Below are 20,960 nucleotides of genomic sequence, written 5' to 3'. Positions count from 1 at the left end.
TGTGAATGGTTTTGTGGAGGGCCTCCACAGCCTGAGTTGGGGGACATAAATCTAGGTATCAGCAGCAGTCTGAAGATCCTATACTCGTGAGTTATTGGATGACCTTCCTAGCAATTTCAGGTAGATATTCAAAAGTTGGGAGGCAAGGATTTTGGTGTACCTCAAGTAAGCCACCGGACGGAACTCTCCTTCCCCATAACAGACCCAAACCACCCTCAGACAAAGCTGCAGCAGCACCACAAAATAGTTCCCCCAACATCCACAGACTCTAGAAGGAGTGCAGAGAAGAGTAACAAAGATGATTTGAGGAATGGAGAGTGAAGAACAGTTGCTGGAGTTGGGTATGTCTAGTTGAATGAAAAGAAGAACTTTCCGACACGGTAGCAGTGCTCCAATATTTGAGGGGCTGCCTCAAAAATGAGGGGGATCAAGCTATTCTCCAAAGCACCAGAGGGCAAGACAAGAAGCAACGGATGGATGAAAACAAATCAAGGAGAGAAGCAATCTAGAACTAAGGAGAAACTTCCTGACAGTTAGAGCAATTAACCAGTGGAACAACCTGCCTCCAGAGGTTGTAGACAGTATTAAACGTCAATGAGGGTTCTAAAAGGAATAGTTTACTGCCCCCATCCAGGCCCTGGCATCATCGGTCATTCGAAGACCTCTCCATAGACCTTTGTTTAAACAACTTGAGGGTTACACCGAGTTCATTTTGCAGAAAAGTGGAGTGAATGCAGAGTTCCAGCTGTTTTAACACCTTGCATTGAAAGTGTCCTGAATGATATCTCAGGTTCAAGTAAGGGGCTGGGACCTTACAGTTGTTAAAATAATCTGGCCTCCCAGTTGACTTTTTTTTTTAATCCCATTTATATCCCGCCCTTCTCCGAAGACTCAGGGTGGCTTACAATCTAAGAAGCACAAATCAATGTGCTTAGCAATAGCCTTCATTCTATGTATATGCCTGCTTAGGGCTTTCGTGCGCCCCCCCCAGCGGCATTTTTACAAAATCAGTTTATTGCCCCCAACAATCTGGGTCCTCCCTTTGCTTGTCGGAAGGTCGCAAAAGGGTATCACACATGACCTCGGGACACAGCGACGGTCATAAATACGAACCAGTTGCCAAGCATCCTAATTTTGATCACACGATGATGGGGATGCTTCAAAGGTCATAGCTGTGAAAAACGGTCATAACTCACTTTTTCCAGTGCCTTTGTAATTTTGCATGGTCACCGAATGAACTGTTGTAAGTCAAGGGACACCTGTACTTCTTTGAGTTGTTCTACGCTTGGCTGGGGTCAGCTTTGATGGTGTCCAGCCTTCGTGGTCTTTGGCATCCTGGTTTCCTTTTACTGCAGACTCTTCCAAACAGAATCACTTTCTCCAGTAAATTCCCCCCACACGACATGGCCAAAGTGAGACGCCGTTTTGTGATTTTGCTTCTACAAACGAGTCTTCGTCAACCTTGACACTCTTTAAAGGCGTATGGACTTCAAATCTCAGACTGGACCAGCTGGGGAATTATGGGAGTTGAAGTTTCCACTTCTTAAAGTGGCCAAATGGAGAAACCCCGTCCCCTGCATGCCTGAATGTCTATGGAGATTCTCAATCGCCAAAGATGCTTTTCCAAAAGGCAAATGGACTTCCTTGGTGTTTTCTTTGAAAACGTTTCGCTTCTCATCCAAGAAGCTTCTACGGTTCTCAGTGAGGAACTGAAGAAGCTTACTGAATGAGAAGTGAAACGTTTTCAAACAAAAAAAGCCCAGTTGCCTTTTCGAAAAGCAACCTTGGAACCTACACATTTGAGCCTTTCTAAGGTTTCCCCCCATTCAAGCCTTGTAGTTCTCCCCGCTGGCCACCAGAGGGCAAACCCAAACGCCCACGCCTTCCTCCGCCCGGGAAGGACGATGTTCCCCGAGCCTCACGTGACCTCGGGTCATGTGATCCGCCTTTCGGCTCAATATGGCGGCCCCCATGAATTGCCTGTCGCGCATCTCAGGCAGCGGGTTCGGAGGTCTTGCCCTGGCCGCGTTTTTGGGGGGGCTGCTTCACTGCTTTGGGGGAGTTCACGGCAGCGCCGGAGCCTGGTAAGGAGGGTGAGCCAGGGGAGTGGAAGGGGGGCCCCACCTAGCAGGGCTGGCGGGGTTTTTTTCCTCTTCCGCCTGAGGCAATTAGCATTAAAAGGTCGTCTTTCGTGCTGAAAAATAAGGCGATGTAAGCCCTGTTCTGCGTTCCTAAAAGTATAATTAAAAGAACAACAACAAATCTTTGCAGGGAGTCAATATTTTGCCCCGCAGAGAAATGCTTGAGCTACATAAGTTATTTTCAAACTAGTTTTCTTGGGCTATGTGTGTGTGTGTGTAATATATGTCGTAATAATAACACTATGGTACACATTGGGTGTAAGATGCGGCTCTGTGATTATAAAGTTTGATGACTGTCTGTTTATGTATTTTATTTATTATTAGTTTTATAGCACATATTTGTTTTGTGATTATTCTACAACAGCATATATAATTCTCCAACAGCCTATCTTCTTATAATGCAGATTGGGCTGAGAGAGGGACTGGCCCAAAGGCACCCAGCTGGTTGTCATACCTAAAGGAGAACTCGCTGTTTCTTAGTTTCTAGTCCAGTCCTGTAATCACTGCACAAAATTCGCTTTCTATAACAGTGATGAATAGAATAAGCCAGTTAAAAAAAGATGGATTTTCAGTCTGGAGGGTGAAAAGGAAGACAAATCCAAAACCTGTTTATTATGCTTTACTTGCTACAAGTAGTGCTTGGCTTACAACTTTTTCTTTCGTGACTGTTTGAAGTTACAGCGGCACTGAAAAAGTGACTTACGAGCATTGCAGCCTCGCCATGGTCATGTGATCAAACCTAGGACACATAACAAATGGTTGCAGAGTCCAGGGTCAGGTGATCCCCTTCTGCAACCTTATGACAAGCAAAGTCAAGGGGGAAAGCCAGATTCATTAAACAACCTTATTACTGATTTAACAACTGTTGAAAACTGCAGTGATTCACTTAGCAACTGTGGCAAGAAAGATCATAAAGCTCACTTAACAGCTGTCTTACTTAGCAATGGAAATTTTGGGTGCAGTTGTGATTGTTAGTCGAGTATTACCCGTACTCACCTGGAGAGAACTTATCAGATAAAGCTTTTCACTCGTTTTCTTCTATCTGAACCTGCCCTGTTGCCTTTCAACTTTCAGGAATTCTTTGAATGATGACCTCTTGCTGCCTTATCTCCCTCCTCAGCATGGCCCCCGGCACCACCATCGGTACGTCCGAGATTGCCGGGGTCTCCTGCGTGGCAATGTGACGCATGAAACCTGGCCTAGCCACAACAGCACTACCTCCCCTCTGCCTGTTATATATAGATTTGTTTCAGACATCCCACCGCACCGTTCCAATCGCCGCCAGGTGTACGGCCACTTGACGGTTGTGCGAGACCCCCTGAGGACTTTTTCTGTCCTAGAGCCTGGGGGGCCGAGGGGCTGCCAATTCCGCCACAGAGCCACCGTGGAAGAGACAGTGAGCCGAAGTCAGTGCCTTGTGGCCCAGAATGGGGGCTATTTTCATACAAACACTGGCGCATGCATAGGGAATGTGGTCAGCAACGGGCAGCTGGTACAGTCCTCTGGCGGAGTGCAAAATGCTCTGTTTGGAATCCGGAAAGATGGCACTTTAGTCTTTGGGTAAGCGTTGGCATAGTTTTGTTTTTTTTACAACTGCAACTCCTTGTTTAGTGGTCACAATTAAGACTGGCATCTGGATTCTTGAGGGAAGCAATTGTTAAGTGAAACTGTGACTCTGTGCATGATTTGTTACTTTTTCATCACTGTTGTACAAGTCTTTGACTTACAGTCTTCTTTTTAGGACCGCTTGGCATTTCAGTGGCCTTGAAATGGCTGATTTGTGGTCCATAAAGGACTTTTGGCCTTCATAAAATATTGCCACCCTGACCGCATTTCAGACACTTGCCCTTTGCAACCACGTGCTGGGTCCTGCAATCACACAACCACAATCTGCAATATTTCTTTCCTCATTTCAATTAGTGCAGGTTCGCATCCCACCAGGCCCGCCATTTCTGTGACAACAAGCCTATCTAATTAGCAAAACCCAACGTCCAAGTTTCATTTTGTTTTCCCTCACCCTAAGCTCAAAAAGAGCCTTGGTGGAGCAGTGGGCTAATGCCTCCTTAAGTAACACCAGCTGCCTGCAATTAGTGCAGGTTCGCATCCCACCAGGCTCCAGGTTGACTCAGCCTTCCATCCTTTGGAGGTAGGTAAAATGAGGACCCAGATTGTTGGGGGCAATAAGCTGACTTTGTAATAATGCCGCTTGGGGTGTGTGTGAAAGCCCTAACAAGCAGGCATATACATAGAATGAAGGCTATTGCTAAGCACATTTGACTTGAGCTTCTTAGATTGTAAGCCGCCCTGAGTCTTCGGAGAAGGGCGGGATATAAATGGGATTAAAATTAAAAATTAAAATTAAAAATTTCTGGCAGTTTTTTTGCTGGCTTCCAGAAGAATGGATTCACTTAAGGACCGTGTGATTTACTTGATAACCATAGTGATTTATTTAATGTCCACTCTCAAAAATGTTGGGGAAAAACCAGGTCTTGTCATGTGGGTGCCTCAACTTATGACTGCAATTATTTACAACTGGATTTCTGGGTCCAATTGTAAATAGTAAAACTGGTATTGGTCATAGTCACTAACGAAGCAGTCACTAAACAAGGATTGCCTGTAACCGTTTTGAAGTAGGCCATGGAAAAATACAAAGAATACATATGAATGTTGCAGGTCAAAACTGTGAGGTCGGACATAGAAGCGAGAATACCCGTGTATTAGGTAGAAGAACAACAAAGAAATGGAAAAGGTCAAGCCACAAGGTAAACCGGGGGTCACACTCAGTCAGGCAGCATAAACGTTTGTTATAGCTAACCCCATAGGTCTCTCTTGTAGCTAACCACAAGCATAGCACAGGAAACATAGACGCTCGCAAGACACCTGCAGCCTTCCTGGAAACAAGGATGGACGATATTTAGCTAAGGGCATAAAGCGAAGGGGGGCTTAAAAGTTCATGTAACCAATCAGAGTTTATAAACTGCCTCTACGTGTTTGGCTGTTTGTGAAGACTATATACGTGTATGCTTTTCCTTGAAACAGGGTTCAGATTGTTCAGTACAAACTGGGTCTGAACCTGCGCAATAAATCTTTACTACTTGTCCTGGAATGCTGACTCAGTCTGCCTTATTTCCTACCACAGTTTGGGCTTCTGTGGAATTTTTAATCTGGGTTTTATTTTATTTTTTTGGTTATCTCTTCCAGCTACCTCTCTGAGGAAGAGGTCTTTGCTACAGAGAACCCATTTGTGCAGCTTGTAAGCGGGGTGGGTTGGCTTCTGCGAGACGGAGAGGTCTACGTGAATCAGAGCCAAATGGCAGAATGCGACAAGACTCAGGAAACAGGTGATGCCACAGCGCTTGCCCCCCCAGAACTGCGGGAGAATGGTTCTAAACCAGGGCTCCCCAACCCCCGAGTCATTGACTGATACCGGCCCATGGCATGCCAGCAACCGTTCCGCACAAACAAGCAAAGCCCCATCCGTGGGATGCAGGCTGCACACAAAACCACACACTCTCCAGTCCATGGAAAAATCTCTCTCCACGGAACTAATCCCTGGTGCCCAACCTTTTGACTTGCCAGGGTTAGGGCTGAGTGAAGAGGAATTGTCTCAGGCTGCATATAAAATATATAAAAATCACATCATAACGTTGATGATGATGTTATCGAGTCGTTCTCACTCTTGGCGATTCTATGGGCCAAATCTCTATCTTCCAATCTTGCACTCTTCTTTGACCAAGTGAGATTGGGAACTTTGGAAAGAGATTGAGATGGTTCAGGGTTTCCAAACTTAACGACTTTAAGACTTGTGGACTTGCAACTCCCAGAATTCCAGCTGGCTGAGGAATTCTGGGAGTTGAAGTCCACAGTCCTTAAAGTTACCAAGTTTGCCTGGTCTTCTTGGTAAATTCACAAAATGGCTGCTGGGATGGACTTGGCCAATCTTAGAATTCCCCATTGTCCAATGACAATTAGTGACGTTGCTTTTCCCACCCAATTCCTTGCAAGATGGTGGTGGTGTGTTTTTTTTCGCCACCTGCTTTAGTGTCGTCTTTTTGTTCATTCAGTTGAAAAGGTGCCTTGTTTTCACTATGTTAGGATGCAACAACCTGCAAATTTTATTTCCCAAGAATAATTATAGCACCTAGAAGCCTGATAAAGATTGTAGGTCTTGCAATGAGCATCAACTTTCCATTGAAAAAAAATGAGTTCAGATGGTTAGAGACCTGTTGTGTGGCAAGGAAAATGGTGGTGGGCCGGGCCCCTCCAATTAAATCAAGCCCAGCCTCACAGTTGCCCCCCAGGATGACATCCCCCCCCTCAGGTTTGTCTGTTTACCAAAATGAGGAATGGAAGGAATAGAGAGAGTCCATGACTTGCAACCATTTGTTTAGTGACCATTTGAATTACAGTGGCACTGAACAAAAATTACTTGCAACTGGTCCTTCCGCTCTTGACTGTCATCCCAGCATCTCCCTATCATGTGACCCCAGTTGCTTGGCAGCCAGCATGTATTTACAACGGTTGCAATGTCCCATAGTGACTTTCCAACAAGCAAAGTCAATGGGAGAAGCTGGATTCGCTTAGCGCCCATATGATTTACTTAACAGCAGCAATGGCAAAAAAGCTTGTAAAATTGGGTATTGTAACATTTAACAACTGCCTTAGCGAGGGAAATTCTGGTCCCATTTGTGGTTATAAGTTGAGAATTACCTATAGTCTTAGAGGTTGGCTTAGCTTAGCTTTCCCTTCCTTCTCCATCCATCAAGTTAGGTTTGGGCCTGATATCCTCAAGAGCTTTCAGGTGGTTCCAAGATGGTAGCACTCCTGCCAGATTGACGATTGGCTCAACCTAACCAACTTTCTTATCTTGGCTGTTTGAAACAACATATCTCTTTTCCCGCTGGCAGGGACCTTTGACCGTTTTGTCAATACTGTATCTGCCAGGACAGCTGTGGGGCATGACCGGCAAGGACAACTCATCTTGTTTCACACTGACGGGCAGACAGGCATCAGAGGGTATGTCCTGTAGCTTTGTGCCGCTTTCTTGCAAGGAGATTGGAGATCTTTCTGGAGGGAAGGGTCTCCTGCATCCCAATTGCTGAGAAAAGAAAGAAACGTTGATGGTGTGTCTTGAGTTGGACCATCACATTAAGCCAAGACTTGATTTGTTGAGTGAATTGCAGGGTTAGCTAACAGGACTCAGTTCATTTCTTATTCGCAGTAGTATAACCAACATCTGGAGAAGACTCCTGCAAGTCCCTTGGACTGCAAGGCGATCAAACCGGTCAGTCCTAGAGGAGATCAACCCTGACTGCTCTTTGGAAGGCCAGATCCTGAAGCTGAAACTCAAATACTTTGGCCACCTAATGAGAAGGAAGGACTCACTGCAGAAGAGCCTAATGCTGGGAAAGATGGAGGGCAATAGAAGAATGGGATGACAGAGAATGAGGTGGCTGGATGGAGTCACTGAAACAGTAGGCATGAGCCTAAATGGACTCCAGAAGATGGTAGAGGACAGGAAGGCCTGGAGGAACATTGTCCATGGGGTTGCGATGGGTCAGACATGACTTCGCAACTAACAACAACAACAAACCAGCAGCTGTTTTTTCCACTGGTCAGATTCTTATAACCATCTCTTGTTTCTTGCAACTGCAGCCTGAACCTCTGGGAAATGGCAGATTTTCTGAAGGAGCGTGGCGTTGTGAATGCAATTAACCTGGACGGTGGAGGATCATCTACGTTCGTCGTCAACGGAACTCTTGCTAGCTACCCTTCGGATCACTGGTGAGCATTCTCTGCTGTGGTTTTTCTGGAATAGCCCGATTGCCTGGTGTTTGGATTGCACATTTTTCCCACAGTACCACAATAAGCTTCGCGCTTCATGTTAATGGCCGCACAATAATGGTGGGCAGCCCAAGGACACAATTTGGTTAGGAATTGTCCATTTTACCCTTGACCCCATTCCCCACAAGTTCCAAAAATAATAATTAAATAGACCTCCCCTCCCAAGGAGCTCTGTGGTTATTAGTGGCTCGTGGTTTGCATTGTGCACTCCTTATTGCATGGATTTGTCATCTTTTCTGCAATTGCTGTGAATTTTATATTTTTTTTGTCTGTATGTTTCATTATTTTTAACCTTGTTAGCCACCTAGCGTTATGGATGTGAGTTAGCAATAGCTCTTAGACTTATATGCCGCTTCACAGTGCTTTATAGCTCGCTGTAAACAGTTAACAGAGTCAGCCTTTTGCCCCCAACAATCTGGATCCTCATTTTACCAACCTCAGAAGGATGGAAGGCTTGAGCCGGCCAGGATCAAACTGCTGGCAGTGGGCACACTCAGCCTGCAATCCTGCATTCTAACTACTGGGAAGGAAGGAAGGAAGGAAGGAAGGAAGGAAGGAAGGAAGGAAGGAAGGAAGGAAGGAAGGAAGGAAGGAAGGAAGGTATTTATATTCCGCTTCACAGTGCTTTACAGGATTGAACTGCTGGCAGTTGGCAGAGTCAGCCTGCAATACTGCATTCTAACCACTGCGCTACCACAGCTCCTGAGTTAGATGGCAGTATACATTAAGTACATAAACAACACAGGAGCCTGCCACAGGCTCAGCTGAAGATAAGGGGGTGCGGCTGTGTCTTTAATTCCATCCGGCTTTCTTTCTTCTTTCTTCCCAGCGTGTTTGACTCTACCTGGCGCTGCCCTCGGAGCGTTTCAACCGTCCTGTGCGTGCACGAGCCTGCCTGCCAACCTCAAAACTGCAGCGGGCAGGGGCACTGCGTGCTTGGACGTTGCCACTGCCATGGAGCCTTCTGGAGCGGGCCAGCCTGCGACGTGCTGGACTGTGGCCCTTCCAACTGCACTCTGCATGGAATGTGCACGGAGAGTAAGGCTCCGCCTTTGAAAGGATCCGGGTGAAAACCGGTCTTCCTTGGGGGGCTGGGGTGGGGTTTGCCTTGAGAGAAGGGGGCCCTTTGTTCGTTGCAAATCAGCACCCTTGGATTTTGAGGCTGGGCGCAGAACTCCAGCTCTGAAAAGCGAGGCTTCGTGGAGGGAGAAAAAAAACAGAATAACAGAATTGGAAGGGACCTTTGAGGTCATCTAGTCCAACCCCCTCCCGTACTCGAGCAGGAGATCCTATATCCACGGTATGTGCTTCCTGGTAGGATCTTCCCTCTCCTTCCCAGCTTTTTTCAAGGAAAACATCAGAAATGGAAGGAGGAACATAGGCTGGCAGTTGCGGCTCTTTTTTTGGATTGATCCTATTTTGTTAGGTTTATCAAAATATTAAATAGAAAGAAAAATGAAAACAGTGGGAAAATAGGGGAGGGAAAGAGGAAAAAGTGTGGGGTAAAGCAGAAAGGGGGGGAAGGGCATTGACCTTGACTCTTTTTGGTGCAGTAGAATAAGGTAATAACATACAACCTCCACTTTTTACTTTTACAGAATAGTATGCGCCCGCCATTTCTGTGACAACAAGCCTATCTAATTAGCAAAACCCAACGTCCAAGTTTCATTTTGTTTTCCCTCACCCTAAGCACAAAGTTCAAAAGCCGTTTCCGAGTAGAAACAAAATTAACTGATGGTTGCCAGTCTTTTCCAAAGCCTTCGGCTAGCCCCCTGCACCCACTCATTCTGAAGCACAGCCCCAGAGCACCCCACTGCTGCCCTCTCTTCACTGCCTGCCCAGAAGGCAACAGCTTTGTCGAAGGGGGGCAGCCTTCTGCAAATCCACCTTGCCCCTTATTTGCTCATCCTCCACCTGTCCTCCTTGACCTGGATCAGACTCTGGTTCTTAATCCTGTCCCAAATCCCGTCCCGTTCTCTGACCTTACTACATAAGTTCACCATTTCTCCTTGTGTCGCTGCCTTTCTTGCAGTGGGATGCATCTGTGACGCTGGTTGGACGGGTGAAAACTGCAGCCAAGGTAACCCTCTTTTCTCACTTAACTGTCTTAGCGTTGATTTGTTTTGCTGGATTGATGTCTCTCTTCATTGCTCAGGGCGATAGGAATAAAAGAGCTGAACTCCGTGATACAGAAGGAGAGTGGATTAAAGGGAGAACGGCCAGCAGGGTGAATACCCTTCCACAACTCTATGGAAGGCTGAGGAATTCTGGGAGCTGAAGTCCACAAGTCTTAAAAGTTGCCAAGGTTGGAGACCCTGCCGTAGAGTATATCCACCTCTGAAACGGGGTGTGCAATCATTTGGCAAATGATGGAGCTGGAAGAAGGCAGAAGAGTATAACAGGATTGAATATGGGAACTCCAACTCCTCCTCTCTTGAGCTTTCAAAAAAGGCAACTAAGAGAGACTTGATTCTTCAATATCACGCACAGCATGAAGAAAATGGATGTATATTTTTTGCTTATCCAGTCATGTATATTTTTTGCTTATCCGGATGGCTCCCGACCTTCGCTCTTTCCGCCGTGATCTGAAAACCTATTTATTTGAACAGGCCGGCCTGGTTTAAGGGTTTGGGGTATTTTTAATTATTTATTGTTAGGGCTTAATTAATTTAATCTTTTAACTTTTGTATGTAGTGCTTTTATTGCCCTGTACACCGCCCTGAGTCCTTCGGGAGAAGGGCGGTATAGAAATTCAATAAAATAAATAAAATAAAATAAAATAAAATAAATAAAATAAAATAATAAAATAAAATAAAATAAAATAAAATAAAATAAAATAATAAAATAAAATAAAATAAAATAAAATAAAATAAATAAAATAAAATAAAATAAAATAAAATAATAAAATAAAATAAAATAATAAAATAATATAATAAAATAATAAAATAAAATAAAATAAAATAAAATAAAATAAAATAAAATAAAATAATAAATAAATAAAATAAACATTTATATATTTGTAAAGCATGGAACTTAAATCCCTTTTGAGGTAGCCCAAGCATTATGGGACTTCATTTGGTTTAGAGCTAACTTTAAAATTATTAGGGAACACTGGATGGGGAAGCTACTGTATATAAACTGAAAGAAAAACCTCACTCCCATCTAGCACTGATGATGTTACCTAGTTGGGTAATGAAATGTTTGCAAGAAAAACAACCAAGCTCAGAGAGCATCAAAATCTCCACAGTTCAGCCCTGAGCTACAGAGGTTCCCTTCTTTTGGATTAGAGAAATTGTCAAACAAAATGCCAGCCTTAAGCATCGTCCTACATTCTTTCAAAATCCTGTGTGTGTGTGTGTGTGTTTGTGTGTGTGTGTGTGTGTGGTGACTAACGAGCGCCATCAATTCTGCTTGCCACCCACAGTCCTGATTGTGCCTTTCCCTTCCTTTAGCTTGCACCAGCGGTACCTATGGGGACAGCTGTGCTCAGAAATGCCTCTGCCGCAACAACGGCACCTGTGACCCTGTGCACGGATCCTGCACTTGCCCAGCTGGCTTCCAAGGGATCCTCTGTGAAGAAGGTGAGGGATTTGGAGCCGGTTCTGTGGCTCCCCACAAAAATCTGTGGCTTAATACTAGCACAAGTAACAGGGCTCAGGCTAATCCATAAACGCAGAAGGTTGAAGTTACAGGGGGTCCTCGACTTACAGCCCCAACTCAGTCCCAGATTTCTGTTGCTAAGCAAGACAGTGGTTAAGTGAGCTTTGTCCCACTTTACGACCTTTCTTGCCACCATGGTTAGGGCAATCGCTGCAGTTGTTAAATTAGCAACAACGGTTGTTAAGTGAGTCTGATTTCCCCATTGAAGTTGCTTGTCAGAAGGTCCCCAAAAGGTGACCACGTGACCCCCCCAGGACACTGCAACCGTCATTAATAGGAACCGGTTGGCAAGTATCCAAATTTTGATTACGTGACCCTGGGGATGCTGTAACGGTTGTAAGTGTGAAAAACAGTCATTAGTCACTTTTTTCAGTGCCGTTGTAACTTTCAGTGGTCACTGAATGGTTATAAGTCGAAGGCTGCCCGAACTGAGGACAGCATCTTAAGGCAGGCTGAACTTGACTTCCAACTCTTTTATCCTGGCTTCTTGCTGAACTGGGCAGATATAATGCCTGTTTCTTCCAACTCTTTTATTCTGGCTTCTTGCTGATCTATGGGGATTTAATGCCTGTTTCTTCCGATTCCTTTATCCTGGCTTCTTGCTGATCTATGGGGATATAAGGTCTGTTTCTTCTGACTCCTTTATCCTGGCTTCTTGCTGATCTGGGCAGATATAATGCCTGTTTCTTCCAACTCTTTTATCCTGGCTTCTTGCTGATCTATGGGGATTTAATGCCTGTTTCTTCCGATTCCTTTATCCTGGCTTCTTGCTGATCTATGGGGATATAAGGTCTGTTTCTTCTGACTCCTTTATCCTGGCTTCTTGCTGATCTGGGCAGATATAATGCCTGTTTCTTCCAACTCTTTTATCCTGGCTTCTTGCTGATCTATGGGGATATAAGGTCTGTTTCTTCCGATTCCTTTATCCTGGCTTCTTGCTGATCTGGGAGGATTTAATGCCTGTTTCTTCCAACTCCTTTATCCTGGCTTCTTGCTGATCTGGGGAGATATAATGCCTGTTTCTTCCAACTCTTTTATCCTGGCTTCTTGCTGATCTGTGGAGATATAATGCCTGTTTCGTCATTATTTTGCAGCCTGTCCTGTCGGACGATTCGGACCCAACTGCCAGCAGACCTGTCAGTGCTCGAACGAGTGTTCCTGTGATCGGAGGACGGGCAGTTGCAATATTTCTCTAGACTCCACCATCTTGGGTGAGTTATCTAGAGGTACATGCTGACTGTAGAGGTAGTCCTCGAAAAAAACTGTTTTTTAATTACTTGAGGATCCAACTCAAATTGCTGGCCTCTCCAGATCAAAAGTCTCTTGGTTTGCAAAGCCCAGAATGTTAATTTTCTCTGCTTGGCTCCTCGGAGGATTGTTGCCACGCAAGAATGAGCAAAGTTTAGGTTTGGATGCAAAGTTAACACAATGGTCTTTAGGATCACGACGGCAAATTCATTTGTACATTTTGAAAAACTGTCCTAGCAGTAAGAGCAGGCAGTCCTCGACTTAAACTGTTTAGCGACCATTCAGACTTGCGATGACACTGAAAAAAGATAATTTAGAACCAGCCTTTATCTAGCCCAGGGGTAGGCAACCTTGGCTCTTTTATGACCAGTGGACTTCAACTCCCAGAATTCCTGAGCCAGCATGGGGGAACTATGGCCCCTTCATAACTTGTGGACTTCAACTCCCAGAATTCCTGAGCCAGCATGGCTCAGCTTGGAAACCTCTCCCTTTCCCCTCAGCATGGCTGGCTCAGGAATTCTGGGAGTTGAAGTCCACAAGTCATAAAAGAGCCAAGGTTGCCTGCCCCTGACCTATCCCAAGTAGGCCTTCATTTACATTTACGTTTGCTTCATTTAGCATCTGTCTGAAGTTACAGCAGCCCTTAGTCCTCACACTTAATGCCCACTGCAGCATTCCTACAGTGACACAATCAAAATTGGGGCACTTGGCAGCCCACATGTATTTACAACCATTGCCGTGTCCCTGGTCACTTTAGCGCACGTTGCGAACTTCGCGGTTGATTTCTGACATGGTCAGTGGGTGAAGCCGGATTCGCTTAATAACACGTGACTCAATTGCAGTGATTCATTTAACAACCACGGCGTAAAAGGTTGTAAAATCAGGCATGATTCATTTAACAACCGCCTTGCTTAGCAACAGGTCCCAAATGTAGTCGTACGTCGAGGGATCCCTGTGGCGGAGCCCAAACGGATCACTTTTGTACCAATGAATATGCTGGACGGGGGATCGATTAAGCTTCTCACAGAAAGAGAGCTTCACTTGTTCTCCAGATCCGTATTTTTTTGTGGTTTGGTTCTGAACCAGGAAATAGACCCCTTTCTCACTTTTCCTGACCTCGTTCGTTTCTTTTTTTTCCCCTTTTTTTAGCTGAGCCGTGCCTGCTACGTGCTACCTCAAAGGAAGCGTTCCTTTTTCCCGCGTAAGTTACACACTTTTGCTTGCTGATAAAAGTCCTTGCAAGTTCTTGGTGGTTTTCCCAGCCTCCCATGGAGGGAAATAAAAGTGCAAAAATTTTGATCTGTAGCTTGATGGGGTGGCACCTTTAAGGCTCTCTCTGTCCTCGCTCATGAGTCGTGTATTGTTCTTGTAGGAAAGCCTGGATAATAATCGGCGTTTTGCTTTTCCTGCTTTTGCTCAGCGTGTTGTTGAACATCATACTGGCTTGCCGCAGCTGCACCAACAAGCGTCACAAAAACGGCCAGTATGCCTCTATCCCCCTGGAAGAGATAAATGGGGGGACCAAAGCCCGGGGTCTGGCAGCAGCTTGGGAGGTCGACGATCCCTCCGAGACCGCCTGGGACTCGAATCAGACCGAAAGTGTGAAGTTGCTGTGATCAAAAAAGTTTCTCTTCCATGGAGCAGAAACCTCGGGAGATGCCACTATTTTTGAATGTAGATGTTTGGCTCCATCGCTCGGCAATCGGTTGCCGTTTTGCCCTGTTGCCTTAATTGGAACCAGTGGCCTAGGAGGGGCCTGGGACAGGGGGAGCTTCCATACTGGTATGGAAATATTTTGTCCCATCAAGTTTTGGAGAGAAGGTCAAAGGTGGTCCCCAGAGCTGTCCATCTCCCGAATGCTTCAAGAGAACTAGAGAGCAGTATCTTCATAGTGGAAATGCTGTGGAACAGAGGTCTTCAAACTTGGCCAATGGAAGACTTGTGGACCTCAACTCCCAGAATTCAGCCAGCGTGCACACTGGTTGAGGAATTCTGGGAGTTGAAGTCCACAAGTCTTCGATTGGCCAGGTTTGAAGACCCACCCACCCCCGATGTAGAAGCACGCACAGATGATTTTGAGAGACAGGAAACTTTTTTTTTTGGAGGATTCCTCCTGATTTGCAACATTCAAAAATCTCATCCCAAAACGTTTACAGGTAGTCCCTTGGTTTGCGACCGAGGATTTAGTGACTGTTCGCATTTGCAAGGCACTGAATAAAGTGACAGGTTTTCACGCTTAACGACCGTTGCAGCGTCCCCATGGTCACGGGATCCAAATTTGGGCGCTTGGCAACTGGCCTGTATTTATGACAATTGCACTCTTTCTTCTTGGTCACGCGATCACTGTTTGCAGCCTTCCCAGGCGGCTACTGACAAGCCAAGTCAATGGGGGAAGTGTGATTCGCTTAACAACCAAGTGATTCACAGTTATGACAATTCACTTAACTGTGGCAGAAAAAAAAGGTAAAACGGGGCAAAATTCCTTACCTGCCTTGCGTAGCAGTAGCAATTTTGGGCTCAATTATGATTGTAAGCCGAGGACAACCTGTAGTATATAATTTGTCCTCCACCTCATGCACCTTCCTGTCCTTCACACATTCCTGAAAAAAAAGGCGGGGGGGACTTGTTCTCTGGACATCTTTGGACCACAACTTTCATCATCCCGTAGGGTGGCTTGGCCACAGAAAGCTAATGGGCTTTGGAGCCAGCCAGCTTTGGGAATGCTGCCGTTTCTCTAAACCAGAGATAAGCTACCTTGATGACTTGGAAGATGCGTGGACTTCAACGCCCAGAATTCCCCAGCCAGCCAGAAAGACCTCAGAGGTCTCTTCCAGCCCTGTGGTTCTCTGCTTATGTCTTACGTAGAGGTGCCTTTGTTTTTTATGAACGATCGGACATGGTTCATTACTGTTACAGGAGTTGCCTTTTTCTTCCTCTTCTCTTGGATGTAACCATTGGGAACCAAAACCTGCTTTTTTCCCAAGATGATTTAGCGCATCCTTCAACGTAAACTTCTATCAATCTAGGAATATGTTTTTATCGGTTGAAATAAAGGAATCCTGTTTCCTTAACCCAGGTGTTTATCAACTTCAAACTGTGGGGACTTAAAACTCCCAGAATTCCCCAGCCATCTTTAAGCTGTGTGGACTTCAGCTTTAAACTGTTCATGACGCCATTAGCATGCTGGCTGGGGAATTCTGGGAATTGAGGTCCACACAGCTGAAAAGTCGCCAAGGTTGAGAAACACTGCTTTAACGCATAGGAGGCAATCTTCTGAACATGTAGCCGGGAATTGGACAACTTGCCACAGCCAACTCACCACAGCACAGTTTGCTGCGTGACAATTTAACAATTCTATTTAATTATTTAAAATAAAAATTGATTTTTACCATTCACATTTCATTCTGTCCCTCCTTTTGCAGCTTTTAATGCTTCTGTTACATCATTTCTTTGATATTAGTGTAACTCTTGTCCCACGGCGAGTTTTGCCGTGGCCAATTGCCACAGACCTCATGTAGCCAACACAAAGTATCAAAATTATCTAGGCTTGTATATTTGATATTTGTAGATCCATTTTTACTCAGTGGAATTGCAGAAAAAGTTTGGAATTTATCTGCAACCTTTTTTAACTGCATTTTTTTTTCCAAAATGACTTATTCAATATAAATTACTTGACTGTATTTTTTTACTCCCTCTTGCTGATTTAGAAAAATACATTGTCTTTTTATATATATTTTTTCCCAAATGTAGAGAAGAAAAATAACTGGTGGAAAAGGTTTCATGGATGAGATTGTGATACTGGTTACTGTTGTTTAACAAGCCAGGATTCCTAGGTTAAAATGTGATAAAAATAGAGTCACTAATTTTATTCTGCAGGCTAGAATAATAAGAGATGCAGACAGTGTTGACTAGGTTGCTAATCTTTTTTATCAGAGATTTCTGAGAAATGTATGTTAATCTCTTAAAAAGTGTTTTTTAAGTAATATATTTGAAAAGATGTACATTTTCTTAAGATAGCAATAGGAGTATCATTTAATAATATATTTTGAAGCAAAAATTAATTCTTTCTGAGCCAGCCTTTTTGATGCACTTTGATCTGTATTTCCTTTTTGTATTTACGCACCACTCAAGTGAAAAGTGGAATTCCTGGGCCACGTTTGAAAAGTTAAGACTCTTTTAAGTCCCTCTAGAAAATAAAGCCTTAAGGAGACTTTGCTTTGTGTTTTACATGAGAATAAACTTTTTATAGAAATAAATTCACATTCTGCTTGCTTCACTCTTTGCTTCCTTGTGATTTAGTGGACTGAAAGGGGGGGGGGAAAGAGGCATATTCTGGCTTAAATAAAATGGGAAGATTCCCCACCATCCAATCAGAACTGAAGAAGCTTCTTGGAGAGAATTGAAACGTCTTTCAAAGAAGAAACAAGAAAGTCCAGTTGCCTCTTGGGAAAAAAAAACACCTTTGGGATGGGAAGAGGAAATTTCTCATAGTTGTATATGACTTAGATGACATTGCCTACAGCAACCTCCTTCAATGGCTTGTCGAATTCAAAATAGATCCAGTACGTTTCTCGCTCCTGAATGAAACACGCTTGTAACCCTGACTGAAATGGCAGCCAAACCCCCCCCCCACCTTGCGGTGAATTTAGTTTCCAACTTTTGACTTTTTTGAGTTTTGCTTACAATAAGAGGCGTTTCAAGGTGCTGGTAATAACCTTTAAAGCCCTGCATGGCTTAGGCCCGGGGTACTTGCGAGACCACCTGCTGCCATTGTCAACCTCCCTTCGCCCGGTTCGCTCCCACAGAGTCGGCCTCCTCAGGGTGCCATCGGCCAGGCAATGCCGGCTGGCAACCCCCAGGGGGAGACTCTTCTCTGTGGGCTCGCCGACACTCTGGAATGAGTTGCCTCCGGAGCTGCGGACGGCCCCTGACCTTTGGTCCTTCCGCTGTGACCTGAAGATGTGGTTGTTCCAACAAGCGGGCCTGGACTGACTACGATTTTTAATTAGGCTTTTACTGGGTTAAATTGTTTTGTAATTTTGCATTTATTGTTTAATTCTCTTTTAAATTTTTTACTCTTATGTTTTTTAATTTTCATTGTTGTGAGCCGCCCTGAGTCCTCAGGGAGAAGGGCGGCGTATAAATTTAATAAAATAAATAAATTCTTCAGGACTGAGCCGGACTGGGCTCTTCCGTCAAGTTTTTAGACAGCCGCAGAGATTGCTGTCTCTGATAACCCAGCAAGGCTCTGAGTCGCAGTGACACAACCACAGAGCGTAGAGTCGGGGCGCTCCCAAACAATTTCCAGCCCTTTGGAAAAATGGATATAAGATGCGGGAAGCCTGTCCTCACTCAGACCCCCGATTCTTGCCTTGCTTTGTCAACTGTACATAGAGCCCTTTCTTCAAAACTATCCACCATCTAATGAGAATTTGCATACAGAAATTGGGAGCAGGTTAGGAAGCATCCTTAGGCCGGCGGGATGGGAGGGGGAAATCTAAATTGGCCATCACTCCCATCTTCTTCTTTTTCTTTAACCCACGTCTTTAGAGAGAAGGAAAGAAAACTAAGGACCTTGATCTGCTGTTTCCAGAATAAAAAGTGCTATCAAAAAAACAACAACCCCACAACCTATTACTATAAGATTGTTGGACGAGCAGGCACAAAAACAGCCAGGGAAGTGTCTGAAACTGGAAAGGGGGGGCATGTCAATCAACAGCCGTGGTGATTTATCCCCAGCTTGTCAAGTACTTAGGATCCTGGCAAGGGCTTGGCAGCACAAGGAAATAGCAGCAGAAGACTTAACAGCCAGTCATCAACACCCCAATCTACATCTAAAAAGCCACACACAACAGACACCATACAAATACCATAGAGAATAACCCAAAGAAATTCCCTGAGGATGGGCTCCAGTCCAAGCTCGGAAGACAAAACCTTTGATCCTGGTGATCAACCCAGATTGGATGCTGTCAAAAAAACTTCAAGATGACGGCCCTGGCAGTGGGAATGAATCTTTATCCATTTTTTACATTTGACATCCATCAAAAATGGGTGAAACTTTAATCGCATCTTTCTGGCTGTCAGAAATCTTGACTTTTCTGACAATGCCCGATAGACACCTCTGGGTTTGGTCGCACAGATAAAAAACGGGACTGATTTTCTTAGATTTTATAAGAGGGAGACCATTTTGCTGGATCGTCTTTAACAGCTAGACCAGGAGAAAGTAGCAGAGGCTGAATACACAAACCTACTCATTTATTTGGAATATTAAAAATTTAAAGTACAAACAAATCCAATCCTTTTCTTTCATTATAAATTACAAACGAAAATGAGTCCAATGCGAATGTCGTTGCTTCTGTTGTTGTAAGCCAAGGTTAAGAAGTGAAAGCAATACCTGTTGCGCTCTTGGTATCTGACCATTACCTGAGGAACAACCTTGTGTCTAAGTTAACCACGCATCCTATAAGCAAAACACCTTATCTTTTCAAATTCTGAGCATAAAATGAGCTGGAGAGTTCCTGATCTTTAAAATATATTTTTTTTAAAAAAAGGTAAACTTGTATTCGTATAAAACCTACTCAGCCGTTAACACTCAGCTGGGTGTCTTTTTGTTTTTTTGTTTGTTTTTTAAAAAATGCCTTTTTTGTGATTGTTACCGAGAAAATCAGAAGCAGGAACGGGGGAAGAGAGATTCCTTCTCAACTAAACGTTCACTTGAAAGTATAACCGGTAACTGTTAAAATCAAAATCTAGTCCTAGGAGGATGGTGGTGGTGGTTTTTTATGTTTATAAAAAAAAGGCTACTTTAGTTGTAGAAAAATATGCGAAATATACATATATACATTTAACAGTGCTAAAAGGGACTAAAATCAACTGCAATAGAAAAGCGTCAAAAATTGTGCTGCTCTGTTCCCTGTTTCACAACAGGACCTTCAATGGGCCAGATACTTTAACTGGGGTTATAGCATTGTAGGTTAAAGCTCAGGTTTCTACGGGGGACATCAGAAGCACGGAGATCATTACTGTGCAATCTGCCCAGCCAATTGGCTTGAGCAGAGCAGTGGCTTGGCCCACTGAATCTGTGAGTCATCCCACTTTTAAGAAGGCGCTTGGATAGATGCCACTTGCCAGTTCCAAATGTGACAAGAAGATCTCTTGCAATTGAGTTGCGTCTGCCAACTGTATTGGGTCAAAAAACCTGTCAGAATCCACCATTCCCATAACACCTGGCCAAGGTTTTTTTCGGCTCCAGGTTCAAATGGCCTGGTCAAGCTATTCCGCTGAGCTGAAAAAAGAAAGAGATAAACTTGAGTATCTGCAGAAGTATTGGGAAGGGAGGCAATCTAGCATCATTACTACAAATACAAAGAAACGCGGTACAGATAATTTTCAACTTATGATGGACCCCAGAAAAGGTGCTGACATCCTGGATTCGAAGCTGCAATGGCCGCTCCGCACCTGTGATCACATGATCCCATTTTGGGCCCTGGGCAAAAAGCCCACATTTAGAGCTATCTGCAGAACTCTGTGATCGCATGACTAATAATAATAATAATAATAATAATTATTATTATTATTATTATTATTATTATTATTATTATTATTATTATTATTATTATTATTATTATTATTATTTGCTGGAAACTAATGTTTACTTCCAGTTGCGGCATAAAAATGCCCACTGCAGACAATGGGTTTGCTTAAAAAGAGGGCTTATTTAAGGACCATGGATTTGCCTAACATCCAGGGAGATTTACTAAATGGCTGCCACAAAAAATGTAATAAAATCAGGTTGATCACAGGATAACCTGCTTAACAACCGGCATGATTTATAACCGTAATTGTGGGCTCAATTACAGTCATAAATTGAGAGCTATCTATGACCTAAATGACTATGGAGATTCTCAGTCCCAAAGGAGCTTTTTCAAAGACTTCCTTTGTCTTTCCTTGAAAACGTTTCACTTCTCATCCAAGAGGCTTCTTCAAGTTCCACGTTTCTTTGCAGTTGAACTGAAGAAGTTACTTGGATGAGAAGCAAAATTTCTTCAAGGGAAACCAAAGCCCAGT

At 44.1% G+C, this 20,960-nt stretch overlaps 2 protein-coding genes across 3 annotated transcripts in view; one reads left to right on the top strand and one right to left on the bottom strand.

Annotated features, from left to right (window-relative positions):
• Positions 1 to 1,971: 1,971 nt before the first annotated feature.
• NAGPA (N-acetylglucosamine-1-phosphodiester alpha-N-acetylglucosaminidase) lies at positions 1,972 to 17,149 on the top strand (the record flags this gene model as incomplete). Of its 2 annotated transcripts, none has more annotated exons than XM_081338239.1 (11): positions 1,972 to 2,084; positions 3,216 to 3,701; positions 5,343 to 5,482; positions 7,049 to 7,157; positions 7,797 to 7,925; positions 8,815 to 9,023; positions 10,018 to 10,065; positions 11,438 to 11,566; positions 12,740 to 12,856; positions 14,043 to 14,094; positions 14,314 to 17,149. In XM_081338239.1, the coding sequence occupies 11 exons, from the start codon at positions 1,972 to 1,974 to the stop codon at positions 14,507 to 14,509; spliced, it is 1,728 nt and encodes a 575-aa protein (XP_081194365.1). In that variant the 3' UTR covers positions 14,510 to 17,149. The 2 variants fall into 2 exon arrangements, with proteins under 2 accessions (XP_081194365.1, XP_081194364.1); XM_081338238.1 differs by having other exon boundaries at positions 14,266 to 17,149.
• A 1,982-nt stretch (positions 17,150 to 19,131) lies between these two features.
• WDR90 (WD repeat domain 90) overlaps positions 19,132 to 20,960 on the bottom strand; it is a gene marked incomplete at its 5' end in the record, with an annotated part of 63,038 nt that continues 61,209 nt past the window's right edge. Inside the window, 1 exon segment of the mRNA XM_081337973.1 lies at positions 19,132 to 20,178. Coding sequence (XP_081194099.1) covers positions 20,166 to 20,178 — 13 coding nt within the window. The 3' untranslated portion in view covers positions 19,132 to 20,165.

This window comes from Vipera berus, assembly GCF_964194415.1.
Source record: "Vipera berus genome assembly, chromosome: 13".
Classification (NCBI taxonomy): domain Eukaryota; kingdom Metazoa; phylum Chordata; class Lepidosauria; order Squamata; family Viperidae; genus Vipera; species Vipera berus.
The sequence above is the reverse complement of the archived record's forward strand: the minus strand, read 5'-3'. Positions and strand labels throughout refer to the sequence as shown.